Genomic DNA, 22,661 nt, shown 5'->3' with positions numbered 1-22,661 from the left:
TCTACTGCACATTAGAGAATATCTGGTTTGCAAATCTGCTTTTCACTTACCTATGTGATGCTTATTAGCTTGCAGAGCTCTTTCTAAAGTAGCAGATAATTGCTGATAAATTTTGTGCACAGCCACCTGGATTTCAATTTGAATACTCCTCTTGGCTGCTCTGATACCATCCTGGGCCAAACAAACAAATAACTATTATAAAAACTGAGACATCTTTATCACTGGGTTATTGAAACAGCAGAAACTGCTGAAGTACACACCTGATAGTGATGCAATCTTACACTCTCTCCTTTGGCCCCTGCATGGCCTACAGTGCCCAGACCAAAGCAGCCAGCAAGAAACTGGAGTCTAACAGAAGTAAGCAGTGAAGAAGACTGAAATCCTGGTACTTGGCGGCTTCCCATTAATGGCACACAGCCTTTTTCCTCCATTCCTGACAGAAGCACCAAAATCTGATGAAGTGCTTCCAGACGAAGCTAAAAATAAAGGCAGGTAAAAGACAATATTAACTAAGTAGCCAGTACCCTTAGAAATGGAAAGTGGATTATACTGAACTGTAAGCAAAGATGAATGAGGTCATTGTTTTCTCCCACACATATTTTTTTTTAAAGGGAACACTTTCAGTTTTGTTTTAGTTTGTTTGCATAACGTTCCCAGTTCCAATTAAGATATTTAACAGAAAAGAAGGAAAAATTGAATAGATAGAATGTGGACACTGTTTCAAAAAAAATTCCTAGAATGAGCATAATGTATGAAGAATAAGAAGAGCTGTTATACTGAAAATTACCTCAGCCCTCAACTGCTGCTGCTCCATTGCAATTACTGATGCTTGTGGACTGGTGGACATACTTTCCTCTGGTTCCTTAAATCCCGGGGAGTTTCCAACATCTCCACTTACAAAACTGACAGCATTTTCAATCAAAGTATGAACTCCAAGGGATCTCGAGAGATCAAAATCGGACTCAACAAATGAGTAGGAGGATGTGTATAACCAATCTCTGCTGTGTTTCAGTCGAACCCATGAGTCACTCAGAGATTCCATTTGACTGTGTATTGCTCCTAAAGATACACACAAGGAAGTCTCATCAACTCCAATTCAGGTAACATATCTTGGCAGTAGGTAAAGACTGAGCTGCTGCTACTGACACAGGTGGAAAATGAATATTCATGTTATTTATACCATGCATTAAGCAACTTAGAGCAAAACACTCGATTTAAATTTACAGCAATTTCCCTAAAGAAAAGGCTGTATTTCTTTCAAATGTTCAGCACTATTGTAACAAGCTGCCATGTGAAAAAAAAAAAAAAAAAAAGAAGCCACTCAAACTGCTCAGCTTAAAGCTGGAACACTGAATAAAAAATGCTTTGCAGCTAAATGACATAACAGTAGAGAAAAGATTTTCTACCGACATAACTTATGCACTTGGATATTTCCTTTGAGGTTTAAACATATAAAGCAAGAGTGGATTTTAATCAAGCCACGGTGTTTCATAGTTTTGAAAAAGCACAATGTTATTTTGAATGAAATATTTACAGAACTCATGACTGCAGAAGAGAACAGAATTTTTTTTTTAGACTAAAGAGAACTTTGACTCAAGATAGATACATGTTTCTTAAAACACTATCTAGAATAAGGGTTAGATCTCTGCCATCCGGCAGTTTCACAAGTCTGTTTTCAAGTATTTCCTATCATCAGCATGTCATTACCTGAAACTTTACTACCACTAATAAATGGACTTCTTCAAATGAGCATCAGTCACCATTCTGCAGCACTGGAATTTATCACCATAGGTTTGATCCAATTTCCAAGAGAGTTTTGCTAGAACTCTCTCCCTGGCACAAATGAGTGCCATGCCACTCAAGCCGTAACTTCATTAGGAGTCAATTGGTAAGCATCAGTCAGTATTTTCCTCCTTTTGTAAGTGCTGTTTGCCCACTTGGAGCCAGGCAAAGTATTACAAGAGGGCACACCCTGCTCAGAAGAACTTCCCATCTGTACAGAGAGACAGTGTCTGGAGACCTCTGTGGAAACCTAAACTGTGTTTACACTCGCTTTGAAATTTTAGTTTGAATAATTTACATAACGTACAAAAAATGTTTAAATATTTATCTACCTCGTCTACAGTAAGTTATAATTTGGAGAATCACAACCTGCTCACAGTACTCGTAGAAATCTGTATTACTTCAGTTTTAAACATCTTTCTCAGGGTATCAGCTTCAAACATTATTAAACATAGCCATTTTCAGAGAAAAGTCACACAAAGTCATAGGAATTCATCTGTCCAAAGCTTGCTTTCAACAGTAAGCCTGAGTTCCAATGGTAACTGCCAGATCCAAATTACAGGGCCTCCTTTAAATGCTGCCTCCCTACAGCAGCTGCTCACAGGAACAAGCAAAGACAAACACAGCAGTTTTGAACTTGGGCTAACTTTCCTAGCAAGCTACATAACTTTTTTCCTGAAGTAACGGCAAAATGCTGTTACTCTGCCAATGAGTCAGCACGTGCAGGTCACAATTTGCACCTTCATGCAATTTACAAATTCAAAATCCTGTGAATTTTGCTTCTCTTTTGTCAACCAGGTTACTTTCACTTAGTTGTCAAAAATTTAATTGTCAGGGCTAGGAATTACGAAAACCTCTTCACATCCCATTCTGTTTTCAGTAAATAGTGTCAACGTGCATTTCCACAGTATTCCTTACTAAGCACACAGTTATGGCTTCAGGAAGAGCCGTCACAGTACTTAGGTCATACAGACTCAAGTTTCTTTTGGATAATGCAAAGATCATGTTCAAACACTTCTTTTCAAAGTGCAATCTAATTTCCTAATCTCTGCTGCTTTACATAACACAGTAAGACTACATGGTTTACAGAGAACAATCTATTTTATCACCTTTACTGTGAAAAAATGTAAAGAAATTCTGTTACTCAATTTTACGATTGATACCTGGCAATAATATTAAAAAAAAAAAGATCACCTTTACTCTAATTTTAACATCAATTGTTAGAATAGTTGCTTTAAAGCTTTTTTTTAAAATCTAAGTTACATGGGGAAGTGGCTGGTGAGAAACATAAGTAAGCCAGAACAGAACAAACAGGTGCTAAAACATTCGGTTTTATGTAGGAAGCAGTTTCCTGGCAAGTGCATGGTGAACAGAGCCCAGGAGAGAGGATAAATGAAGCCTCAGATTGCTTACAGGAAGCACAGCCAAACCATTTCCTAGTCCACAAAACCTTGCCTACAGAGCAACAGCTCTTTCCAAAAGCCCCATAAGCCCTCCAGCCTTTGTACAGCAGGAGAGCTCTAAGCACCCCACAGTGACTTCAGCTTCCTCCCCTCCACCTGCCCCACACTGCACTATGCCACAGCACAGAATCAAAGCATTTGTCAAGAAACAAAAGCCAATTCCAGTGGCTTAAATCATAAGCTAAAGGAAATCTTTAATAGGTTTACAGAACCTCAGAAGAAAATTTAGTTTTGATAGGCAACAAACCTTTTTAAGAAGCCCAACCACATATTAATAAAACCCTAAATTATTTCATATTTGAAGAAACTATGACATCTTAGCTAATTGTTTTAGTACAAAATGCAGGAATGTTTAAATATAAAACCAATGTAAAATATTTCTTATTTGGAGAAAAGTGCAATGATTACGAGTTACAGATTAAATGTAGAACAATAGAAGTTTTAATTGAAAGGAGAGTGTTTAAACACAAATATCAAAAATCAAAGGAGAATACTCCAGAACTAAAGATGTTTAACCATTAGGGCACAGAGTAAATTCTTCCCTCTTGAACATACTACATATCAGCAGAATAATCAAATATGTGACTACATTGGAGCTCAGCTTGATTCTGTGCAACATCAATCACACAGAATTGATTGCAGTACAGCACTTCCAGAAGCCTGCACAATCACATGAACAGAGCTGCACAGATGAATAAACCTGAAGCTTACAGTAAAACAGGAACTTTACTTGTCCTTATAAGCCAGCTTGTAATAATGAGCTTTCTAAATGAATGTGGCACAGCTGCAATGCACACTTTATAGAACAAAGGAAGCTATGTAGGGAAGCTATAGAGACAAAAAATAAACATGCCATCAGTTACTTGCTTGAAGCTCTTCTTTTTTCTGGGGCTCAACTGGCCAAAAAGGAGTAAATACACTACACCACACAAGAAGCAGAAGACAAAAGCACACATTTGAAACAGAAGGTAACATACTCATAAAATCTCTGCCTCATATTATTGTGACTTAAACAATCAGTCTCATCTGAATTAATACAATATACCAAGCAGCAAGGCATGTGGAAAAAATATTTACTCTTGTTTGGCAGGAATATAGCCTAGATATCAATCTTACTAAATTCTTCACCTTTAAGGAAAAAAGACATAATCCCCTGTAGCACAGCTGTATGCACTCATGTTGGCTTGTAGGTTCAAGTCCCTTCCTTAAGCATTATTTGTCAGTTTTCAAAGGCAGAATTCATTACTACAGGTACACTAAAATATTTCAATTCCATTTGGATATCAGTTAAGTTGCTGCTTTTTTTGGAGTACCCCAGCTGTGTTAGTAAGGCACAGCAGTAGACACAAGTACACTGAAATTCACTGAGTTAAGTTGCAGACGATAAAAAGCCAAGAGTGGAGGACTCTGACTGATCTGTAGCTGTTTGTGACTGCCCTGCTGGCTGTGCTTTCCTTACTGCTGTGCACAAAACACGGTGTACAGCACCTCACAGGCACGGTACACAACATGTACAACATCTGCAGGCACACTCTCTGGATCTGCAAAACTGAAAAAATAATCTAAGCAACAGAAAAACCAAAGGGCTTAGATACAAGGGGAAAAGTGCAATGTGCTGCTCATTATCCCTTACTGCAAAATTACTCAAAAATACTTTTTCTGTATGTATGGAAGGAAAAGTTTACTAATAAAGAAATAACTGAATAATAGCAGGGAACAAGATACTCAAAGGATCCTCAGGCTGAAGCAGGAATAGCCCAGTTCTCTTTCTGAATAGACAGAATAATTTGAGAAGGAAATTAGAATAAAGATTGGACTGAGTGGCTATGATGTTAATGAAGTTAAAAGAGAATGCTTTTCCTTCCATACTCATCGAAACGACCACAGGAACTCATAGTATTATCTCCTTCATTAGTCACAGCACACCGCAAGAATAAAGATAAAACTGAAGGGGAGTCACCAAACATCCACAGCTGCCACTGCACTGTGCTGGCCACATGACAAGGGGTGGACAATCCAAAAAAGCTGCAAGTTACACCCTCACCAAACACTGGGACATGCTTCAGCTCTGGGAGATAACTAGGATTCACAAAACAGACGTGTCACAAGAGACAAGAGACCATAAAAAGCACTGAGCTGAACAGCCCATCCATTTATCACACAAGTATTTGTAGATCTTTTCCTGACCTTGACAGATGTACGAGGAATGTTTTCCTACAGGTGCATTCTCTGCACCTGCATTCTCTGACTCTGGCACTGGTTATCAACCAAAATTGGCACATGTATCACCCAGCACAAGCAGACAAGCTTGCATTACTGTGTGCTAATTCCCAAGGAAATCTTCCAGTACCAAAACAGTGGCATCTGTACATGTTGTGACAGTGTTCAGTTTGCAAATGAGCTGTCTGAGTGTTTTTTTAGGTTCTGGACAGATTCACTGTATTTACCTGTTTCTTCTCAGTGTTCAGACCTGGTAGAGAATCTTCTTGCTGTAATAAAAGTTTTGATGAAGTCTACTCTTGCACTATTCCTCACTTCCTGAGGCTTGTGATGAAATAACATAGGCCTAAGCAACAGAGTCCAGGAACCATAATTCATAAGACATATTGTACCTGAGACCTAATCCAAGATTATTTCCTAGGCTACTCTTCGGACACAGAGGATATCAAGTACAGAGTTCTGTGTCAGAGTAACCGCAAAGCTAAAAATGCCAACTTCAAAGAATGTTCTGCAGATCAGGGTTGACAGAGGCCTTCTGCTAGATCTTCTAACTCTGAGAATGCCAAGATACATCTGCTGTCACAGTAAAAGGTGCTCTAGTGCATTTCTTTATTTGCTCAACTGATTCGACTGATTATGCATGGACAAGGCATCACTTTCCACATTAAATATTGAAATCTAATGAGTGTTGCCACTGATAATACCCTTTGCAATTCCAAAAGACTTTCAAAGGCATGAAACCTCTGAGTATTCTGCTCAACAATTAAGCCTTTTAAACCAGAATTCTTACCTTACCCAACAGTATTGAGGCTTCTTTTACTGAGGAATATCATAACTCAACCTCATTCCTGTTTGCATAGCCCCATGCTTTTTACAGATACAGCAGACCTGAGTCGTGATTCTCAGGAAGATTCTGCATCATCCAGATGGCAGTGGGACTTTTTAGTCCCTCCACCACCTTCTATCAGGGAGCTCATTGAGATTCCCCAGTATGAAGCAGTAACAAAGAGCAATAGAAAACGTGGCTGCTTGGTTCTGTAGATGTGCTGGTGTTCAAAGGTTGCAAAGTAAAGCAGTATCTTCTGAATACAAGCTCTCCAGGTTCAAGCACATTTTATGGTAAAAGCTTGTTGTTAGCACAAGAATGGAACATTCCACATAAGCTTCTCTCACAATTTTTTATTCCTGAAGTCAAATGAGTGAAAACAGAATGCAGATTTCTGACTCATTTAACAGAAAACCTCACCTGTTTCAAAAGAGCATTACAATTGCAGAAACCAGAATGAAGAGTAATAACCAAGGAAATATTATAACCAAGCCACAAAGCAAGAGAAGTTGACACAACACAGAGTGGGTAACAGTTATTTTAAATGCTATTTTTAAATGCTCACTTTTAACACCTGCTATGTAATTATAAACTGTATGCAATTGCAAACATAGTTTAACTTAAGACACTCCTAACATTTATCAGGTTAGTATTCACTATGTAAACAAGAGAACTTACCCCTCTTTCTATGTGATGCTGCCAAATCCAAATCAACATTTCGTCTTCCGCTCTAAATTAAAAGAATAATAAAAGCCTCATTTCCTCAGGTGATCATATGTGGTGCATAATATTAGAGTAATTACATTTCATCCCTCACCATAAAAGTGAGACAGTTGACAGAGCTAAAAGATTTTCAAATTTTTTTTACCTTTAGGGCTTCCTCTTAACAATGATGAATTAAGGTACCGAAACACAGAGCTAAACAAATGTTTCAGATGTACTTCCCATCCAAACATTCTATTGACAATCCTTAAATACATCACACTGGTTTACTTACCAGTGAATAACCTTCCTCATCTGATTCTGGCTGTGACAAATCAGATTCACTTCTTGACTTCATCAGTCTGTAGCTTGAGTTTGCATGGATTGAGCGACTTTCTGCTGTAAGACTTTCACTCCTGCTTCAGGTGCACACACACAGAGAAAAAAAAATGCTGATATTACACAAAGGTAAGATAGCCAAATTTAGCAGCTGCCACAATTTTATTTGGGAGGAGACTATCACAGAACATCACAAGACCACATTAAAGAGGAAAAGAGTGGTCTGATGACTTCAGTTATATTTTATAAGGGTATTAGTAAATTCTGTTACTTCTTAACAGCCTTACTGGTCAAGTGAACAAATGTCAACCTCAAATGAGTGATTGCTCTAGAGCCTTCGTAAGTATTACACAGAGTAACAGAAACATTCTGAGAGGACAAGAAACAGAGACAGAGTAAGTGGGTGAAAAAGCACTGAACTTATAAAAAACCCACCCAAAAAATGCATCCTAAAGTTGATATGCTGGAGATGAAAGCCACTTTCACAATGACAGAGGCAGCCACCTGTGCTTTAGGGACTAGATTTCCAAAAAGAGGCAAAAAGAATAAAAGGGTACTGAATATATATAATTTTCCTCCTCAATATCTTAATATCTTTCCCATCAATATCTTAATTTAAAATATCAAAACGGGACACCTAACAACAAGTCTTATCCTTGCCTATGATAGGAATATCTGTAAAAATCAATCATGAACAACACTTTTGTCATAATAGGCTTTGAATCTTTTGTTTTAAACATACACAGTTGGTTTTTTTTAACACTACTATATAGGACATTGGTATGCTTCAAAAACCACAAATATGGTAAAAAAAAAATCCAAACACAAAAAAAATGAACAATTTTTCAAAGTACCTCATGCAGTCTGTACACTTGGTGATCTGAACTACTTACCACTAAGCTCAACTTTGAAACTTAAATAGGGTACACACAGAATAAAACCCTTCAGGTTTAGTTAGCATGGCCAAGAAAAATTGAGAAAAATCACTCTTTTCAACAGAAGCATAACACTGCTCTCAGCAGTAATTTTCTTCTAAATAAAACAGCAATAATGCTCAGAGGAAAACTGGGGTTGTATAATCAATTCTAAAGGGAGTAGAGAAGAGTTAACCATGGTGTAAGAGTCAGCAAAGCCCACCTGGTCATGAGCCCGATGCCCTCTGGAGCAGCAGAGGGAGGCTGCTGGAGCTGCCCATCCTCCCTTCGCTTCTGCAGCTCCTCGATGGCAGGGCTCACGCCCAAGATCAGCAAGGCACATCTGTGGATCACAGAGTTGCAGGCAGCAGTGTACACATCCTGCCCTTCTGTCAGATCAGTGCTGATCCTTCGTTCCTGCTGGGATTGAGCAGGTGGATCATCAACTCTAGTCCCTGTCCCCGTGCTCATCCTATCTCGATCCCGACTGCGAGCTACTTCACGGGCTGATAGGAAACACTGAAATATTTCTGTAATATGCAACACAAAAAGAAAGTCTTAGCTTCTAGACAAAGCCACAGAGAATAAAATATTCATCTACATCTTGGGCCAAGAACTGCCCCACTATAAAGAACAACTAATGTTTTTCTAACAGTAAAAGAATACAATGCTAATAAAGTGCCATAAAAGAAGTCATGCAAACAAGTTAAATGAAGCATTTATACAATGTTAACTTTACAATGAAGGACAATGCACTTTGACAGAACACCAAACTCTTTCAGCATCTTACAGCAACCCAACTCATGTTTCAATAGTATCAAAGAGAAAGATTATTTCACGTTTGCCTTTCAGCAGATGTATATAAAATAATGCTTCTGTAAATCTGTACTGTAGACTTCAGAATATCTCCAATTTGACACTGGAACCGTTTCAGGCTTTTATTAGCTTTGGGCAGGACAATGAAGACCCTATCAAAATTCTTAGCCTACATTTTACTTAATTCTGCTGTAGTCTTAAGGGTCAGGTTCTTCTAAAGAGTATGTGTGAGAGCCCTCTTCATCTATGTCCAAAGAACTAAAGTTCTCTTGGTTTAATCACTTTAAAGATTCAGATCCCCTTTGGAAAGGCAAAGGTAAAACCAAATACTTCCTTCACTGATATGAATAGAACTCCACATGCCAGGTTCAGCATCCCTTAGGAACACAAGTGAGAGAGTCATCATCTTCCTACTTATCTGTGCATGTAAGACTATTGTCTGTCTGAATGTTTCTGGATACATTTCCTTTATTGTACCCAGAAGCCTTGCCCAGGTGGAATTTGAGATCTCTGAGCATTTGCCCAGAAGAACTGCAAATCAAGCAGCCAAACATACTGCCTGTACTGAGCAGGTGATGTGTAAGTCTTTTAGAACCACAAATCAGCTCATGGATGTGCACTTCAGCTCCACTGCACTCCATGGAATGACACATTCTATAAAACTGAAGGTGTAACATACATTTTGGTCAATAAGGTCCCAAAGAGAAATGGGAGTGGAAGGCCTAATGGGAAACTGTCAGCAGAATAGGAGATGACAGCAGAGACAGGAAAAAGATCAACATTTTAGCAGTATCCATATGAACAATACTTGGAAAAGAAAATTGTGCAGCAATGGAAAATATTTCAAGTCAGCCAATTTCATTTTTTAAGCTACATGCATCCTACAGAAATGTTCCAAGGCTAACACAAATGCTGTCTTGGACAACACTCAGTTCACACAGAGAGAAAAAAACAACCTTGTGTGACTGTCTGTTGCTTTACTGAAACTGAAAAAATTAAGGATTAACTACCTCATCAAGCTGGACTACAAACCCCAATCAGTGTAACAGTTTGATAAATTCACCTTCTTCAAGCTATCTTCTGAAGATTAAACAAGATGTTCACAAAGTGCAGGAGAAAATATGGCAAATACTGTTAAAAATACCAAACTCAGACTGAAATCTCCACATTTTTAAGAGCAGAGATATTCAAAGATACAAGTGAATTCCAACACAGTCCACTATTATCAAAAGTTTGGTTTCCAAACTTCAGAATAACATTACCCTTCAAAGCATAAAACAACAACACATAAAGACACATCCAAAATTCTGTATCTAAATACTGATGAAAACTCAGAGATCTAATGCCAAGAACTTCAGAGAAAACAGGATGAAACCAAGTATTTTGGAGACAGTGCATACAGAAGTGCTGGTATACATCATATGCCCTGAATTGCAGTGAACTCTCTTAGTATTCACATTCCTTTGTATCTAAAAACTTACCTGCACTATAAAAAACACTACATCATTGTATAAAAATAAACCTCTCAAAACGTTTATGCAGACAGATCTTTCATAAACTTTTAAATAATTTTTCAGTTTTACCTCAGAGTGAAGAAGACACTGTCCTTCCAAAGGACATGGCATTATTTACATACATAACCAGTACTTACTCCCAGCTGTCATAACTTCATGTTCTCTTTCCTCCTCTTCATCTTCTTGTTCTGGGTGTCCTTCCTCCCTGTCACGTTCTGCCTGCTCCTCCATTTCTGCTTCTTCATCAATTGTACGAGTAAAAGAATGTTCTTGAGTATCAACATCAGCAGATTCTTGGTTATCTAGCATCTTGATTAAAAAAATTACACACATGAAGTGAAATTCTCACCAAAATGAAAGATGAATGTACAAGGATACAGGCATTGATACTGTGTGAAATATACAACGAAGACAGTTGTTTACATTCAAGGTTTTAAATAGTTAAGTTGGAAAATTTAATTTTCCTTTTGTAACTGTGACTCAGATTATCTGCAGACAAATGTCTCCTTGTAATGCTTACTTACCCTCTACAGTCAAACTTTTGACACTTCAGCACCAAGGCCCTTAGAAACCATAAGCCTGGGTACACTGTGTAAAAGCAAACCAGGTACTTTTTCCCAATGTCATTAAATCTAAAGCAACAAATCTACTGCATATATCAGATTTGCTGTATTGCATCTTTAAGTTTGAGGATTTCTGGGAATAACAGAACTTATTGCATGCACACCCAATGCTTTCAAAGTGCTGAGCCTCTTGCAAATATGTTAAACCCCTACCCTGAGAAAGGAAGTGAGCAAGATACACACATCCCTATAATATTAACCAAAAGTAGGAGACATACCTACACTATCTTTAAGAGCACCACTAATGCTTTACAATACAGCTAAAAAGCCTCTTAATCCTGATGCTGCACAAGAATTTTGTTCATTAAAAATATCTTGCTTGTAGATTGTAAACCACAATTAAAAATCCTATCAGAGAAACCTGCTTTAAGGACTACTTTGTACCGCCAAACAGGTCCCAGCCCTGTAATTCACTGAACACCTTCATCATTAATGCTGATCTGGCTTAAAAAAGTTTTTCAGAAGTTTCCAGTTTCAGGCCCAGTGCTCTCATATCAGACATTCACACAGGACTGACAAGGACAAGTTGCCCTAAAGTAATGCTAGGACTAAGAAGATAATGTGGCCATGGAGGAAGGAAGAAGGGGTAGGCAAGGAAAGGGAAAAGAGAGGTTCAGAGATCAGAGGCCCAGATAATGCAGCTGGATTCAGGAATGGAAGCCAGACAAAGTTGTGGCCTGCCCAACATAGCTGAGCTATCTCCAGCTAAACTGTAGGGCTTCTGTGGCCCAGCCAGAAGAAGAGGGAAGAGGGAAAACCAGGCTCGAGGCTGGGCTTGGGTCAAATGATGCCAACCAATCATTTCCTTTAACTGAATTAATATCACATACTCCAGATTAATGGATTCCCAATTATACCCTGCCCATTTTCATTTGGAAACTTGTGAAGGTTTTACAGCAGGATAGAAAAAAATACTGTCAATTATGTAATATTTTCTAAATAGCCAGTAAAGCCAGAAGAACTGCAAAGAGATGTACTTTGAGAGCCTTACCCATCTGTCTCTGGAGGATGACCTGGTCTGAATAAGCTCCATGTTCTTGCAGGCAAGCAAGCGACTCCGAACTTTATATACACAGCGGTAAACTTCTGCCAAGGCCTTACCAGGCTGGTACCTACAGAAAACCACATCCAAGCCAGAAAAAAATCACACAAACTTCCTTTCAAAAAGTCAAGCTGAACTTTTAATAGCAGCTTTGAGTTACTTGCCTGCTCTCACCACAAGCTTGACTGAGTAAACTGGTATGTTTCAGAAGAGCTGCAAGGACAAATCTGGACACAGTGTCTAGGAGGGATTCATTACTTAAAGTTGCAGTATCCCAATCTGAAAAGAGAAATGATTTATCAAAATTGGCTACCATTCCCAAAAAACAGAAATACTTGTTTTTTTCAATATTGTATTCAATATCTTCAACCATTTAATTTTTTTTAAGGAACTGACTTTTTAATTTGAAAAAAGTTTCCCCCACATTAAAAAGAGCCAGTATGAATATAATATTGCTCCACTATGACGTTACTGAACTGCCAGGCAAACCTTCACAAAGCACCACAATTCTCCATGGGGAAATAAAAAATTACTGTCCCTCATGTTTACAAATAAGTTCATAGTATACTTTTGTGTTAAATATTATCTATAAATCCTTGTGAACAGCTGTAGAAATGATAAAACGTAGCTGGTCATAGGAAAGTCTAGTCTAAAACACCTGCTCCTCAGCAAGCTCCACGGCACTGCCTGTGACACTCTACTAACATCAGCATACAACTTTCAGTGAGCTGAACAGGGCAGACCCATATCAACTTCTAAGGAACCCAGTTCCACAGCCTGATTGTACAGATCAGCCCACTCGACTCAGATTTTGCAAGTAGACAACCAGCACTGTTTTTACTGAAATTCCCACTTCTGTGGAATCCTGTAACAGAAGTCCCTGTGTTGTTCTCCACAGGCACACAATACCATTTTCTCTTTTCTCCATCTGGTTCAGCTTGGCCAGAGCTACAGAAAATTATTTCTGGATACAGCAGTTACAGTACAACTACAATGCTCAGTGGATCTCAATAAAAGGAACCTGGAAAGACTGAGCAGGAAATCCACATTACAGGCAATAAGCATGAAAAACTATTACTACTGTAGGACCAGCCTCCCAGAGACTTGAAAAACAAAAGCTGACTTACCCCTTCATTCCATTCCTAAAATATTTTGCAAGTTATTTTGCCTTCCCCCATCTCATCCCCTTTAATTTTTCTTTCTAATTGCAAGTTTTACCCTGCTCTACTCAGAAAATAGAAAAAACCAACAACTGAGTAAGCAAACAAGAGCTTCTTCTTACCAGTTCAGAGGGAAAACAACACTGAGCTACATGTTTGGCAAGCACTGAAATCAGTGTCAAAAGTAAGTAACAGGAAAAGCAAAAGGAAGAGCACGGAACATAATAGTAAATTAAGTTTATCATGTTGTAGAATTAAAAATCGCTGCCAGAGAAAATGCAGGATTATGCTAGGAGTGTAGCTGGAGCACTTAACTTGCTTTCAACATACACAGGTATTTTCAACACCTTACCTTTACTGACAGCATAGTCCTGCATACTGATCCACAGGCTCCTTGCTGGCTCTTTCGTACAGCCCAAGGCCAAATCAACATAGACTGCGATCTCCGGTCTCAGCTTATAATCAAAGGGCTTCTGCTCCTCATTTCCAGACAGGGCTACTTCTAACAAGGAGCTCATGCATTTATCTAACAGAAGGGAAATACCAAAGAAATTAAACTCTGCAAATGTTGAGGATTAGACACACCTATCTAACAGCATTTAAACCACCTCTGACCTTCCTCTTAGTTTAAAAAAAAGAAAAAAATCAAGACATGTCATTATCCTTCCACAAATTCACCTTACATAGGGAAGTGACTTAAAAGACAATTTATATAAAACCTATGAAGATTTAAAAGCATCATCCAGCTCTTCTTCAAGAATTCTTCGTAAATCTGTATCATTATTTCTACCTGAACTGCACAGCTATGCACTTGCAAGCTGCCTGGACCCATTTTAAAACACTCTTTTTAAGTCTTGAAGTGGCCTACTCAGAACCAGAGGGAGGAGGAGATGTGAACTGAGAGGAGCAGGGTGCAAAGAAGCAAGTGCCCCATTCAGATAGAAAGGGATGACTGGAACACCACTGCTGAGTTGTCGATAATTCTGGTGGATCATAAAGAATGAAGTTTGCTATTAATAGTATTGTTTCTAATTAATTAAGAAATCATTTTGCAAGTAAAATAAAACAGATTTTTCCAATAATTAATATGAAAAATTAAGTTCCTGGAGTGTCAGTTAAATGCTGAGCATCTAAGAGTAAAACATTTCCAATTAACTGCGTGAAGTCTGTAGCCTTCCACTGAGAAATTGCCATTTTTTTCTCCAGAATGCATTTCCAAGACTCTTTATAAATGACATCATAACCTTAAATACCATTTTGGAACTTTTTGTATTACTACACAAATAGACAAGAATGCTGAAAGACAAACCTTTAGTACAGGGACTTATTCAAACATCATCAGAAATTTCACACCTGAACACATATTTCCACTGACCATTAGGCACTGGCACTGAACAGCTCACCTAAATGAGGAATATCCATCTCCACTCCATCGCTGAAGAGCGGGGTTTTGAGCCAGTAGGCCGTGTCCTGCTCCTCAGGGGACACTGGAGGGCCCTGCAGCATCCCCCCCAGGCAGCGCCCGATGAGCAGGGCCACCGTCCTCTCCAGGTCCACCAGCCACACCCAGGACTGGGCAGGCTGTGGCAGGGGCACGCCCGCAGGGTCGATGAGCTCGGGGCCACCTGCAAGCATTCAGTGCCAGGTTAGTCACCCATGCCCAGGTGTCACAAACAATTCCAAAATCCCCACGCTAATGGCAGATCTTGTTAATGTTTCCCAGTTAATTGCAGATTTGCCCCTCAATCAGCAACCTTTCAACTGAAGAAACAGCAGCTAGGACAAACAGATTGCTGAACACTGGAACTACAGCACAGCAGAGGCCACCACCATTCATGGCACAGCTGTTCATGAAGTAAAGGCTCTTTCAAACTCTGCCCAAAAACTTGCTTTGTCTAATACACGCTTCTCTGTATTCTGATAAACAAGTATAGATTAAGGATACAACTGGAAACAGCACTCAGAGCAGAAAAAAGTACTTCACAGCAAGGGATATTAATACATAAAGGAAACTGAAAAGGAGATGGAGCAGTTTTAAAAAAAGACATCTTAAAGGGAGAGCTAAATTCCACTAGAATAGATGCCATTGTTTATTTTTCAGATAAAAAGCATGTTTGTTATTACACTTACCATGAAGAGGCCATTGCAATTCCTGATCTTCCAAAAGGGCTGCAGCAGGCAAGAGTCTGTTGAGACGATCTAAAGGTGGCAGCAGATCCAGCAGGTAACTCAGCAAAGGCCGGGCTACTGACACTGGCAGCAGCAACAGTGAGTTGACAATTTGGGAGAGCATACTGCCAGCAGCTGATACATAAATCACATCTGCAGAGAAAAAACCAAACCTGATTTAATTATGGTTATGGAATTATGTAAGCACAATTTTAAAAGTCAAAGAACTGCACCTCAGCTATCTCAGAATGTCTTAAACAATAAAGGTTGAATTGATGGGTTTGTTTAATTATCAATCTCTTATTTTAGTTAAACACTTCTCAGTAGTCACAACAATTGTACTTCTAAAAAGAGAAATCTACAGCTAATGAAACTGAAACAATAATGCACATTCTGTATTCTGTTCACCTTCACATTCTGGAGTGAAGTTGAACAGAACGGAGAACTCGCATTCTCCAACCTGTGCTTTTCCTGCATACAAAATGTCCTATCAAAAACATGACCCAGCCATTCCTGGGTAGATACCTCATCTCCTCCTTTGGGGGAACCTTGGGATGCCTAACTTCTGCAGATATAGGAAAAATAAGGGATTTTTTTAATTCAAACCTAACCAAAAACAGTGACTGAAGTTTATAGAGCCACCATTACTGATTTTTCCATGGACAGTTACCTCTCAGTTTTTCCCCAACACTACCATTCCAAGAGCTTTCCTTAAGCAGTGTTGCAGAACGGGAATAGATATCTGTAGCATGAGGCAATAAAAGCTGAAGGTGCTTGTGAAGCAGTGCCACACTGCTGGAATTCTAGAAGGAAACAAACATGAGAATAATTCTGTAAATACATATAAGGGGTTCACTATTTAAAGCACTTCAGCTTTCAAATACTCAGAAGATTTTCAAAAGGAACCTTACAAAATTCTGATACTTATGAATACCAATTTTTTTTTTCTCTCCTAAATGGTAAAAATAAGGATACGCACCTCAGTAACACTGTTGATGTGGCAATAAGCCAGCAATTGTTTCTGTAGGGAACATAAAAGCTCATGCAAATGAGCAGGTTGGCTGTTTTCTGAGGATGATGTACCTAGTAGAAATTTATCACTGTTTTTTTCCAGCTCTCCGAAGGCTTGGTCCTATTAAGACAAAAGCAGGAAAAAGATAACAATTAATTCTGCTTCAAGTACTATAATACTTTATTATCACCTAAAAAGAAGCATTTTCATCCACCTTGCTGACTGAAGGAGGTCTAGAGAGAAGAACAAAACACTGCCAATCCTGTGCTGAGGAGCTCCACACTATGCCAAGAAGTCCAAAACTCTGATTCCTTCTCGCTGTTGAATTCAACTGGCTGATTGACTAAAAAGCTGAGTCAGTGATTTGCTCCCATGCTCCCCTACACTTTCTAAGAACAACAAGCTGGCTGACACACTGTGTTCAGTAAGACGTGTACTTGCTGCTCTATTACAAGGTAGTTACCACAATAGTGAAGTTAATGAAATAGATTAATGCTCCTGGTGTCTGTTTATTGTTCCCTGGTGGCTGAGATTATACTGGCAAAAACACTGTGTATAAACTATTTACATCTTGTGTTATGTTTTCTCTTCCAGAAAAATCTGAAACCAAAGCAAGAGCAATAAAATAGTCTGACATGAAACCAGCTGCACTTACATAAGTCACCTTGAACAATAAATACCACTAGAGCAATATCAGAACCCTATTGTTAGAGATGATTTAACTGGCTTTAGTCCACTTAAGGACACATACGTGTGCCAGTGCTACTTCAGATAAACAAAATTAGCACCATTTCCTTAAGATGAGGGGGGAAATATTAATCTTTAAAAATATCAAAAATCAATTATAATTTAAAAAGAAAAATTATTATGAAGCCTGTACATACTGTATAAAATCCCAAGTTTCTTAGAAGAGTCTTCATTAAGATTTCAGCTAGATGAGTGTCTGGATGACTGCTCTGGACAGCATATGTTTGATCAGAGAGGTTTCCATAGCTGATGCACATCGAGGCAGTTTCTGTGGTATCAGATGGGGAGCTGTAGCCAAGCAGGGAAGCTACATGGGTGTGATCCTGCAAGCTTGTCAGAATGATGTCCAACTGCATTCTCTAAACAAGAATGTTTAGACACAAAAATTACTCTTCGTTAGTAAAGATAAAATAATGAGCTAAGAAGAAAAAAGGCATTAGTCACAGTTACCCAATAAAAATCTTCTAATGGGACACAGAAATAAGCTGGAAGCCTTTACCAAAAATTCCAGGTTTTCATGAAGATTTGTACTACTAGGAATGGATAAATATACTGAATTGCATTGACCATACCTAGGAAAAATCTGAGATTAAGAGAGACAGAAACCAGACTGTCCACATGGTGGGCAATGAGTGTAAGACACTGAACCAAACACTTTCTCCAGTATTTCCTGGAGAAATCTGACCATCTGGGAAGACGGGTGTGAGACACACAATTTCTCTACACTGTACATAGGAAAAAGGGTACAAAAATGAACCTTGCAGTCATCTTTGCAAAGTGGGTGAAATCCATGTAGGGAAAGCATTATACAAGTATTCATCCCAGGAAACAGTTAATTTTCTCTCACCAAGGCTTGTTCAATCAATCTAGTATTCAAAATTATCTTATCTCTAAACTTATCTGGATACACTACCATAGCAATTCATAAGCTCTCTGTAGTTGACCTTCACTTGAGAAAACAAGCAGTGCTCCCTGCCTCACCCCCTTCTGGTTTAGCCAGGCTGCCCTGCACATTTTGTTACACTGGGCCTTGCACTGCGTCTCCTCAGAAATGCACGTGCGCTCTGCAAATGAGGCTCACCCCACAGCTCAAAATGTTCCCACAGAAAACCCAAAGCATATCCCAACTGCTCTCAGGCATATTTTTACTTGACCTTACCTGTCCTTTTGATAAGCTTTCCCATCTATCAGGACCTTGGGGTAGAAGAGAATGTAGCAATTCCATTCTCTCTCGCGATGGAGGAAGTAGCATAGTTGCTCCAACTGACAATGTCTCAATTACAACCTGAAATCAGAGCAGCCGAAAATACTTCTTAATATAGGAAATAATCAACTCATCTGTCTCCTTAAAAATTACCATACACCACACATGATATATCCCAAATATCTGCTTAATTTCATTTAATATCAGAATTCTACCACACAATAGCACACTAATCTTTTATGCTGTGACACAAACAACGTGCAGTACACTGAAGGAGTGAAACAACACCGACAAAAGTTGCTATTTCCTGTAAGAGTGCATCTTAGGAGAATTACTCAACCAAGTCAGTTACTCAATCCACAACAAAAACATTTTAGGTTCATTATAACAGGGAAGAATAATTTAAAAGTTACAAAATAGAGCAGCTTTTTGAAATTCTTATGTAAACATTCCCCTCTGCCTTCAGATCATAAAACAGTGATGGTGACGACATTTTCTACCTTTAATGAGTAAAACTGGCAAGTCAGAATCATTCAGAAAGTCTAATAAATATCTAACTACACAGAAAAAAAAAAAAAAAAAGAGAGGAGAGTAGTACAATTTTCACATGTAAACAACAAGGTATGACTCACTTCTTGAATTTCATCAGGGACAGAAGAGTCCATCAGTCTGAACAAGAGATTCCGAAGAGGACCAGCCTGCCGGCCAAGAATGCTGGTGGCTACACCTCCAGCCAGTGCAAGTGCAAGGTGATTGGAAAGCAGCTTCAAACACAATTTAAGAAAATTGTGATGTTCCCTGTAAAAGAAATATGTATCTATTAACCTCTCCTACTATTAGCATGACTCCCTTCCATTTATTTGCACACTTAAGTTTTTAACTCTCCTTTGATTTTTCATACTAGAAAGGCAAATAAGTTCCAACTGGGAGTTGAAGGAAGCTCCTCTGAGAAACTTACTGCCAGCCTCCTTAAAAGAACAAAAACTGAAACTAGAATAGAGAAGTGTTTTAGTGGACAATGGTCATAAGAGGCATTCACTTTAGATTAGCAGTCCCGTGAATTATGAAGCAAAACAGTCCCAAAATACAGAAATAAACAATAATACGATACACAGAGGGAAAAAAAAACTTTTAAGAAGCAATAAATGTAATTTTCTCTCAGAAGATCTAGAAGTGCAACAATCAGGATAAAAACAAGAAGTCAGGTTTTCATTTCTAGTCCTCTTAAAAATATTTGGAAACACTGGTTACAGGAGTAAGAACTGACAACACAAACAGTAAATGCATTTCAACTGCACAGAAAAATGAGCTTTAAAGGAAAGAAAGCATTTAATTCATTGCACAATGAAAAGAAATTTCAGACTAAAGATCCTGCTACATTTGAGACACTGTAAAGCTCCTCTGTTATACAAGTGCACTAGAGTAATTCTACACAAATGGCACCTGAGTGAGCAGGTAAAGCCAGATTTATGCTTGTTAAAGAATAGAGTAACCAAGACTAAGCCATGCACACTGCTGTAAAGAAAAAACAAATACAAAAATCTGTAACACGCATATGCTCTATGTACCTTGATGAAGGAAAAGGAAGAGGAGGAATTTCACTGTTAATTTTGTCACAGTAGTGCTCAAGAAAGGAACGAAGATGTGAAAAGGTACTTTCTTCAAGGTCAACACAATAAGGTCTGTGCCATGCCACAACTTGCCTGGAATCAAACATCAAGGAAAATTACCTTCCGAAATCTTTAACTGCTTTAATAAATTAATAGTTTAAACAAGTTGAATACACACTTAACTAAACCAGTTTCTTTCTTAGAGCAAACTAATACAACTATGGCAGACCAACTTCCTGACCCATGAAGGTATTTTCTTCTCTCTTTTTTGTAAAACTCTTTACAATCAAACACTCCACATTTATGGACAAAAACACCTCAATGCCATAAATCTAAAGCCATATGCATTTAATCTGATTCAGCCAAAGGCTGACCAGTACTCACAAAGCTGGTTTTAGCATAAATGTCAGGTTAGAGACTTGATAAAATGCACAGAGCATTATTTCCTTATTTGACAGCTCCCTGGAGAACAGGGCATTTGAAATTCTTCTTGAATTATCTTCCAAATATTAAGTTTTTCTGTTCCTTTGTGTTAGTCCATACATAAATGTTTACTGTTTCACTTCAGTCACTTGCTGACATATTTGGTGTAAAAATATTATTTGAGTTATTGTCTATTAATAACCAAAGTATTTATTTTCAGTTTAACACGCAAGCATACAGAAATTTTTCCAGATCTTTAAATGCACCTCAGTAATTTGTCTGAACTTCCCCTTTCTGAAAGTCTCCTGATTAGTGTACTACTTATTACACTAAAAGAAACTTCCCAAGTCATAAAAAATCCCCTTAGAACCAAAAAATAAAGAATACTGAGTTGTTTCACCTCCCACTGACTCCCTTGTCAATATTTAGTAAACAGTGGTAGGTTTTGTCTAACTACATATAAGAAACATTCATACATAAAGAAGAAGAAATATCCAAATCTTTGGTGCTGATACATTTTTGCTTGTAACATGCAACAATTAGCGGAGAACAGGGAGGAAAGATGAGAGAAAGAAGACTTTCCAGAACAAAACATTACAACCAGAATGCTTGACAGAGATGAAGTGGGAACACTTTCTGGAAATAATTAAATATATCCCAAAGAGGACTTGCATAAAAGAATAAAATTATACCTGTCCCAAATGTCATCATTACCTGTCCCTTGGAAGAGCTGTCCAGGCAAGGCTATGGGATGTTCCTGCCGAAATCTGTTGAATTGCCACTCCATCTAAACCACTTACTTTCTTTGGTTTAGTAATGGGGCCAGTAGAGTTTCCCTGTCCACACTGTCCCATTGAATTGTTACCCCAAGCATAAACTTCATTATCTATGAACATAAATAAAGTAGAAAAAAGCTGAAATACAACTGCTTTTGATCTAGAGGAGGATTAGGTCATTTTACAGCTTATTCTCTTTACCATGAGAAAGTGCCAAACAGTGACTGTCACCAATGGAAATGTCAACTATTCTGGTAGCCGCCAGCTCTTCAATGAGCTTGGGTCTGAGAGCAGTCGCCTCTGAAGAGCCACAGCCAAGGCAGGCCCCGCAGCCCCACGCGTAAACCTGGAGCAAAGCAAGCACACAACAGCTGCAGGTCACACCTGTGCTACTGCTCAGCACAGCAAACAACAGCCCGCAAACCACCGTACAAGGACTGCAATTACACTTTCAGCACAGCGTGCATAGGACTTTCCTGACTGAACACATATGGCATACAGTGTGCATTCCTTCCCCCAGCCACTGAGGTGCCACAGAGCACAGCACCAGGGAGGCTGCTGCAGGAAAACAAACTGCTATAGTGAATGTCAACATTCCTAACCTCCACTTAGAAAAGCCAGTGCCTCTGAGTCACAGAGCTGAAGGTGGGGAGGCCACCTGGCTTACATGTGTGGAAATGCTTATTGGATTACATATACCCATCATGCCAGCAAGGGCCCTTGTTTACCACCTCAACATTCAGCTCCAAGTTCTCCTGAGATTCTTCAGATTAGAAATAAAACTTGCAGTTAATAACTATATTCTAATATACATATACACTTTAAAAAGCTATTAAGTCACTTAATCACCTGAGTTGGTTACTGTATTAAAAATTACAAGCATTTCATTGCTGTTTGTTTCTTGAATCCGATTTGATTTTATATTAATTCATTTATTAACCTAAAAATGTAGGTTAATACATGTTTTCTACGACTAAGCAAGAATCTTGTAAAACAACTCTTAGCACATTTTGAAATACTCTTGCGCATTAGGTACTTCAATCTCTAATCAAGGACTTCACTTCTACTTAAGTACTAGCTGAACATTTTCTCAACAGTTAAAATAATAAATGCAGAGATAATACAAACCCAGACCCTGTTCACCAACTCCCATAATTGTTTTGCCTACCTGCCCTGTTGATGTCAAGGCAAGTGAAGACTGACTTCCAGCACAAACTTTTCGAATAAACATTCCTTGCAAGGCTTCTATAACTTTAGGTTTATATACTCTATTTGTATCACCATGACCAAGTTTGCCTGCAAAGGGAGGAAACACAACT

At 38.6% G+C, this 22,661-nt stretch overlaps 1 protein-coding gene across 7 annotated transcripts in view; it reads right to left on the bottom strand.

Moving 5' to 3' along the window:
• Positions 1 to 22,661, bottom strand: part of HERC1 (HECT and RLD domain containing E3 ubiquitin protein ligase family member 1) — a 100,546-nt gene that overhangs the window by 39,454 nt on the left and 38,431 nt on the right. For all 7 annotated transcript variants that reach the window (XM_030955337.1, XM_030955338.1, XM_030955336.1 and 4 more), the window contains exons 8-28: positions 22,511 to 22,638; positions 21,544 to 21,688; positions 21,281 to 21,452; positions 20,102 to 20,236; positions 19,166 to 19,331; positions 18,489 to 18,614; positions 17,467 to 17,688; positions 16,550 to 16,702; positions 16,241 to 16,373; positions 15,532 to 15,723; positions 14,805 to 15,026; positions 13,754 to 13,927; positions 12,406 to 12,520; positions 12,191 to 12,311; positions 10,714 to 10,885; positions 8,470 to 8,776; positions 7,289 to 7,409; positions 6,970 to 7,021; positions 788 to 1,059; positions 261 to 476; positions 51 to 171 (exon numbers count right to left, since the gene is read on the bottom strand). In XM_030955337.1, the coding sequence (XP_030811197.1) occupies positions 51 to 171; positions 261 to 476; positions 788 to 1,059; positions 6,970 to 7,021; positions 7,289 to 7,409; positions 8,470 to 8,776; positions 10,714 to 10,885; positions 12,191 to 12,311; positions 12,406 to 12,520; positions 13,754 to 13,927; positions 14,805 to 15,026; positions 15,532 to 15,723; positions 16,241 to 16,373; positions 16,550 to 16,702; positions 17,467 to 17,688; positions 18,489 to 18,614; positions 19,166 to 19,331; positions 20,102 to 20,236; positions 21,281 to 21,452; positions 21,544 to 21,688; positions 22,511 to 22,638 (3,465 nt within the window). The remainder of the gene's footprint in view (positions 1 to 50; positions 172 to 260; positions 477 to 787; positions 1,060 to 6,969; positions 7,022 to 7,288; positions 7,410 to 8,469; positions 8,777 to 10,713; positions 10,886 to 12,190; positions 12,312 to 12,405; positions 12,521 to 13,753; positions 13,928 to 14,804; positions 15,027 to 15,531; positions 15,724 to 16,240; positions 16,374 to 16,549; positions 16,703 to 17,466; positions 17,689 to 18,488; positions 18,615 to 19,165; positions 19,332 to 20,101; positions 20,237 to 21,280; positions 21,453 to 21,543; positions 21,689 to 22,510; positions 22,639 to 22,661) is intronic.

This window comes from Camarhynchus parvulus, chromosome 10 (assembly GCF_901933205.1).
Source record: "Camarhynchus parvulus chromosome 10, STF_HiC, whole genome shotgun sequence".
Classification (NCBI taxonomy): Eukaryota; Metazoa; Chordata; class Aves; order Passeriformes; family Thraupidae; genus Camarhynchus; species Camarhynchus parvulus.
Note: the sequence above shows the minus strand (reverse complement) of the source record. Positions and strands in the feature narration are given on the sequence as shown.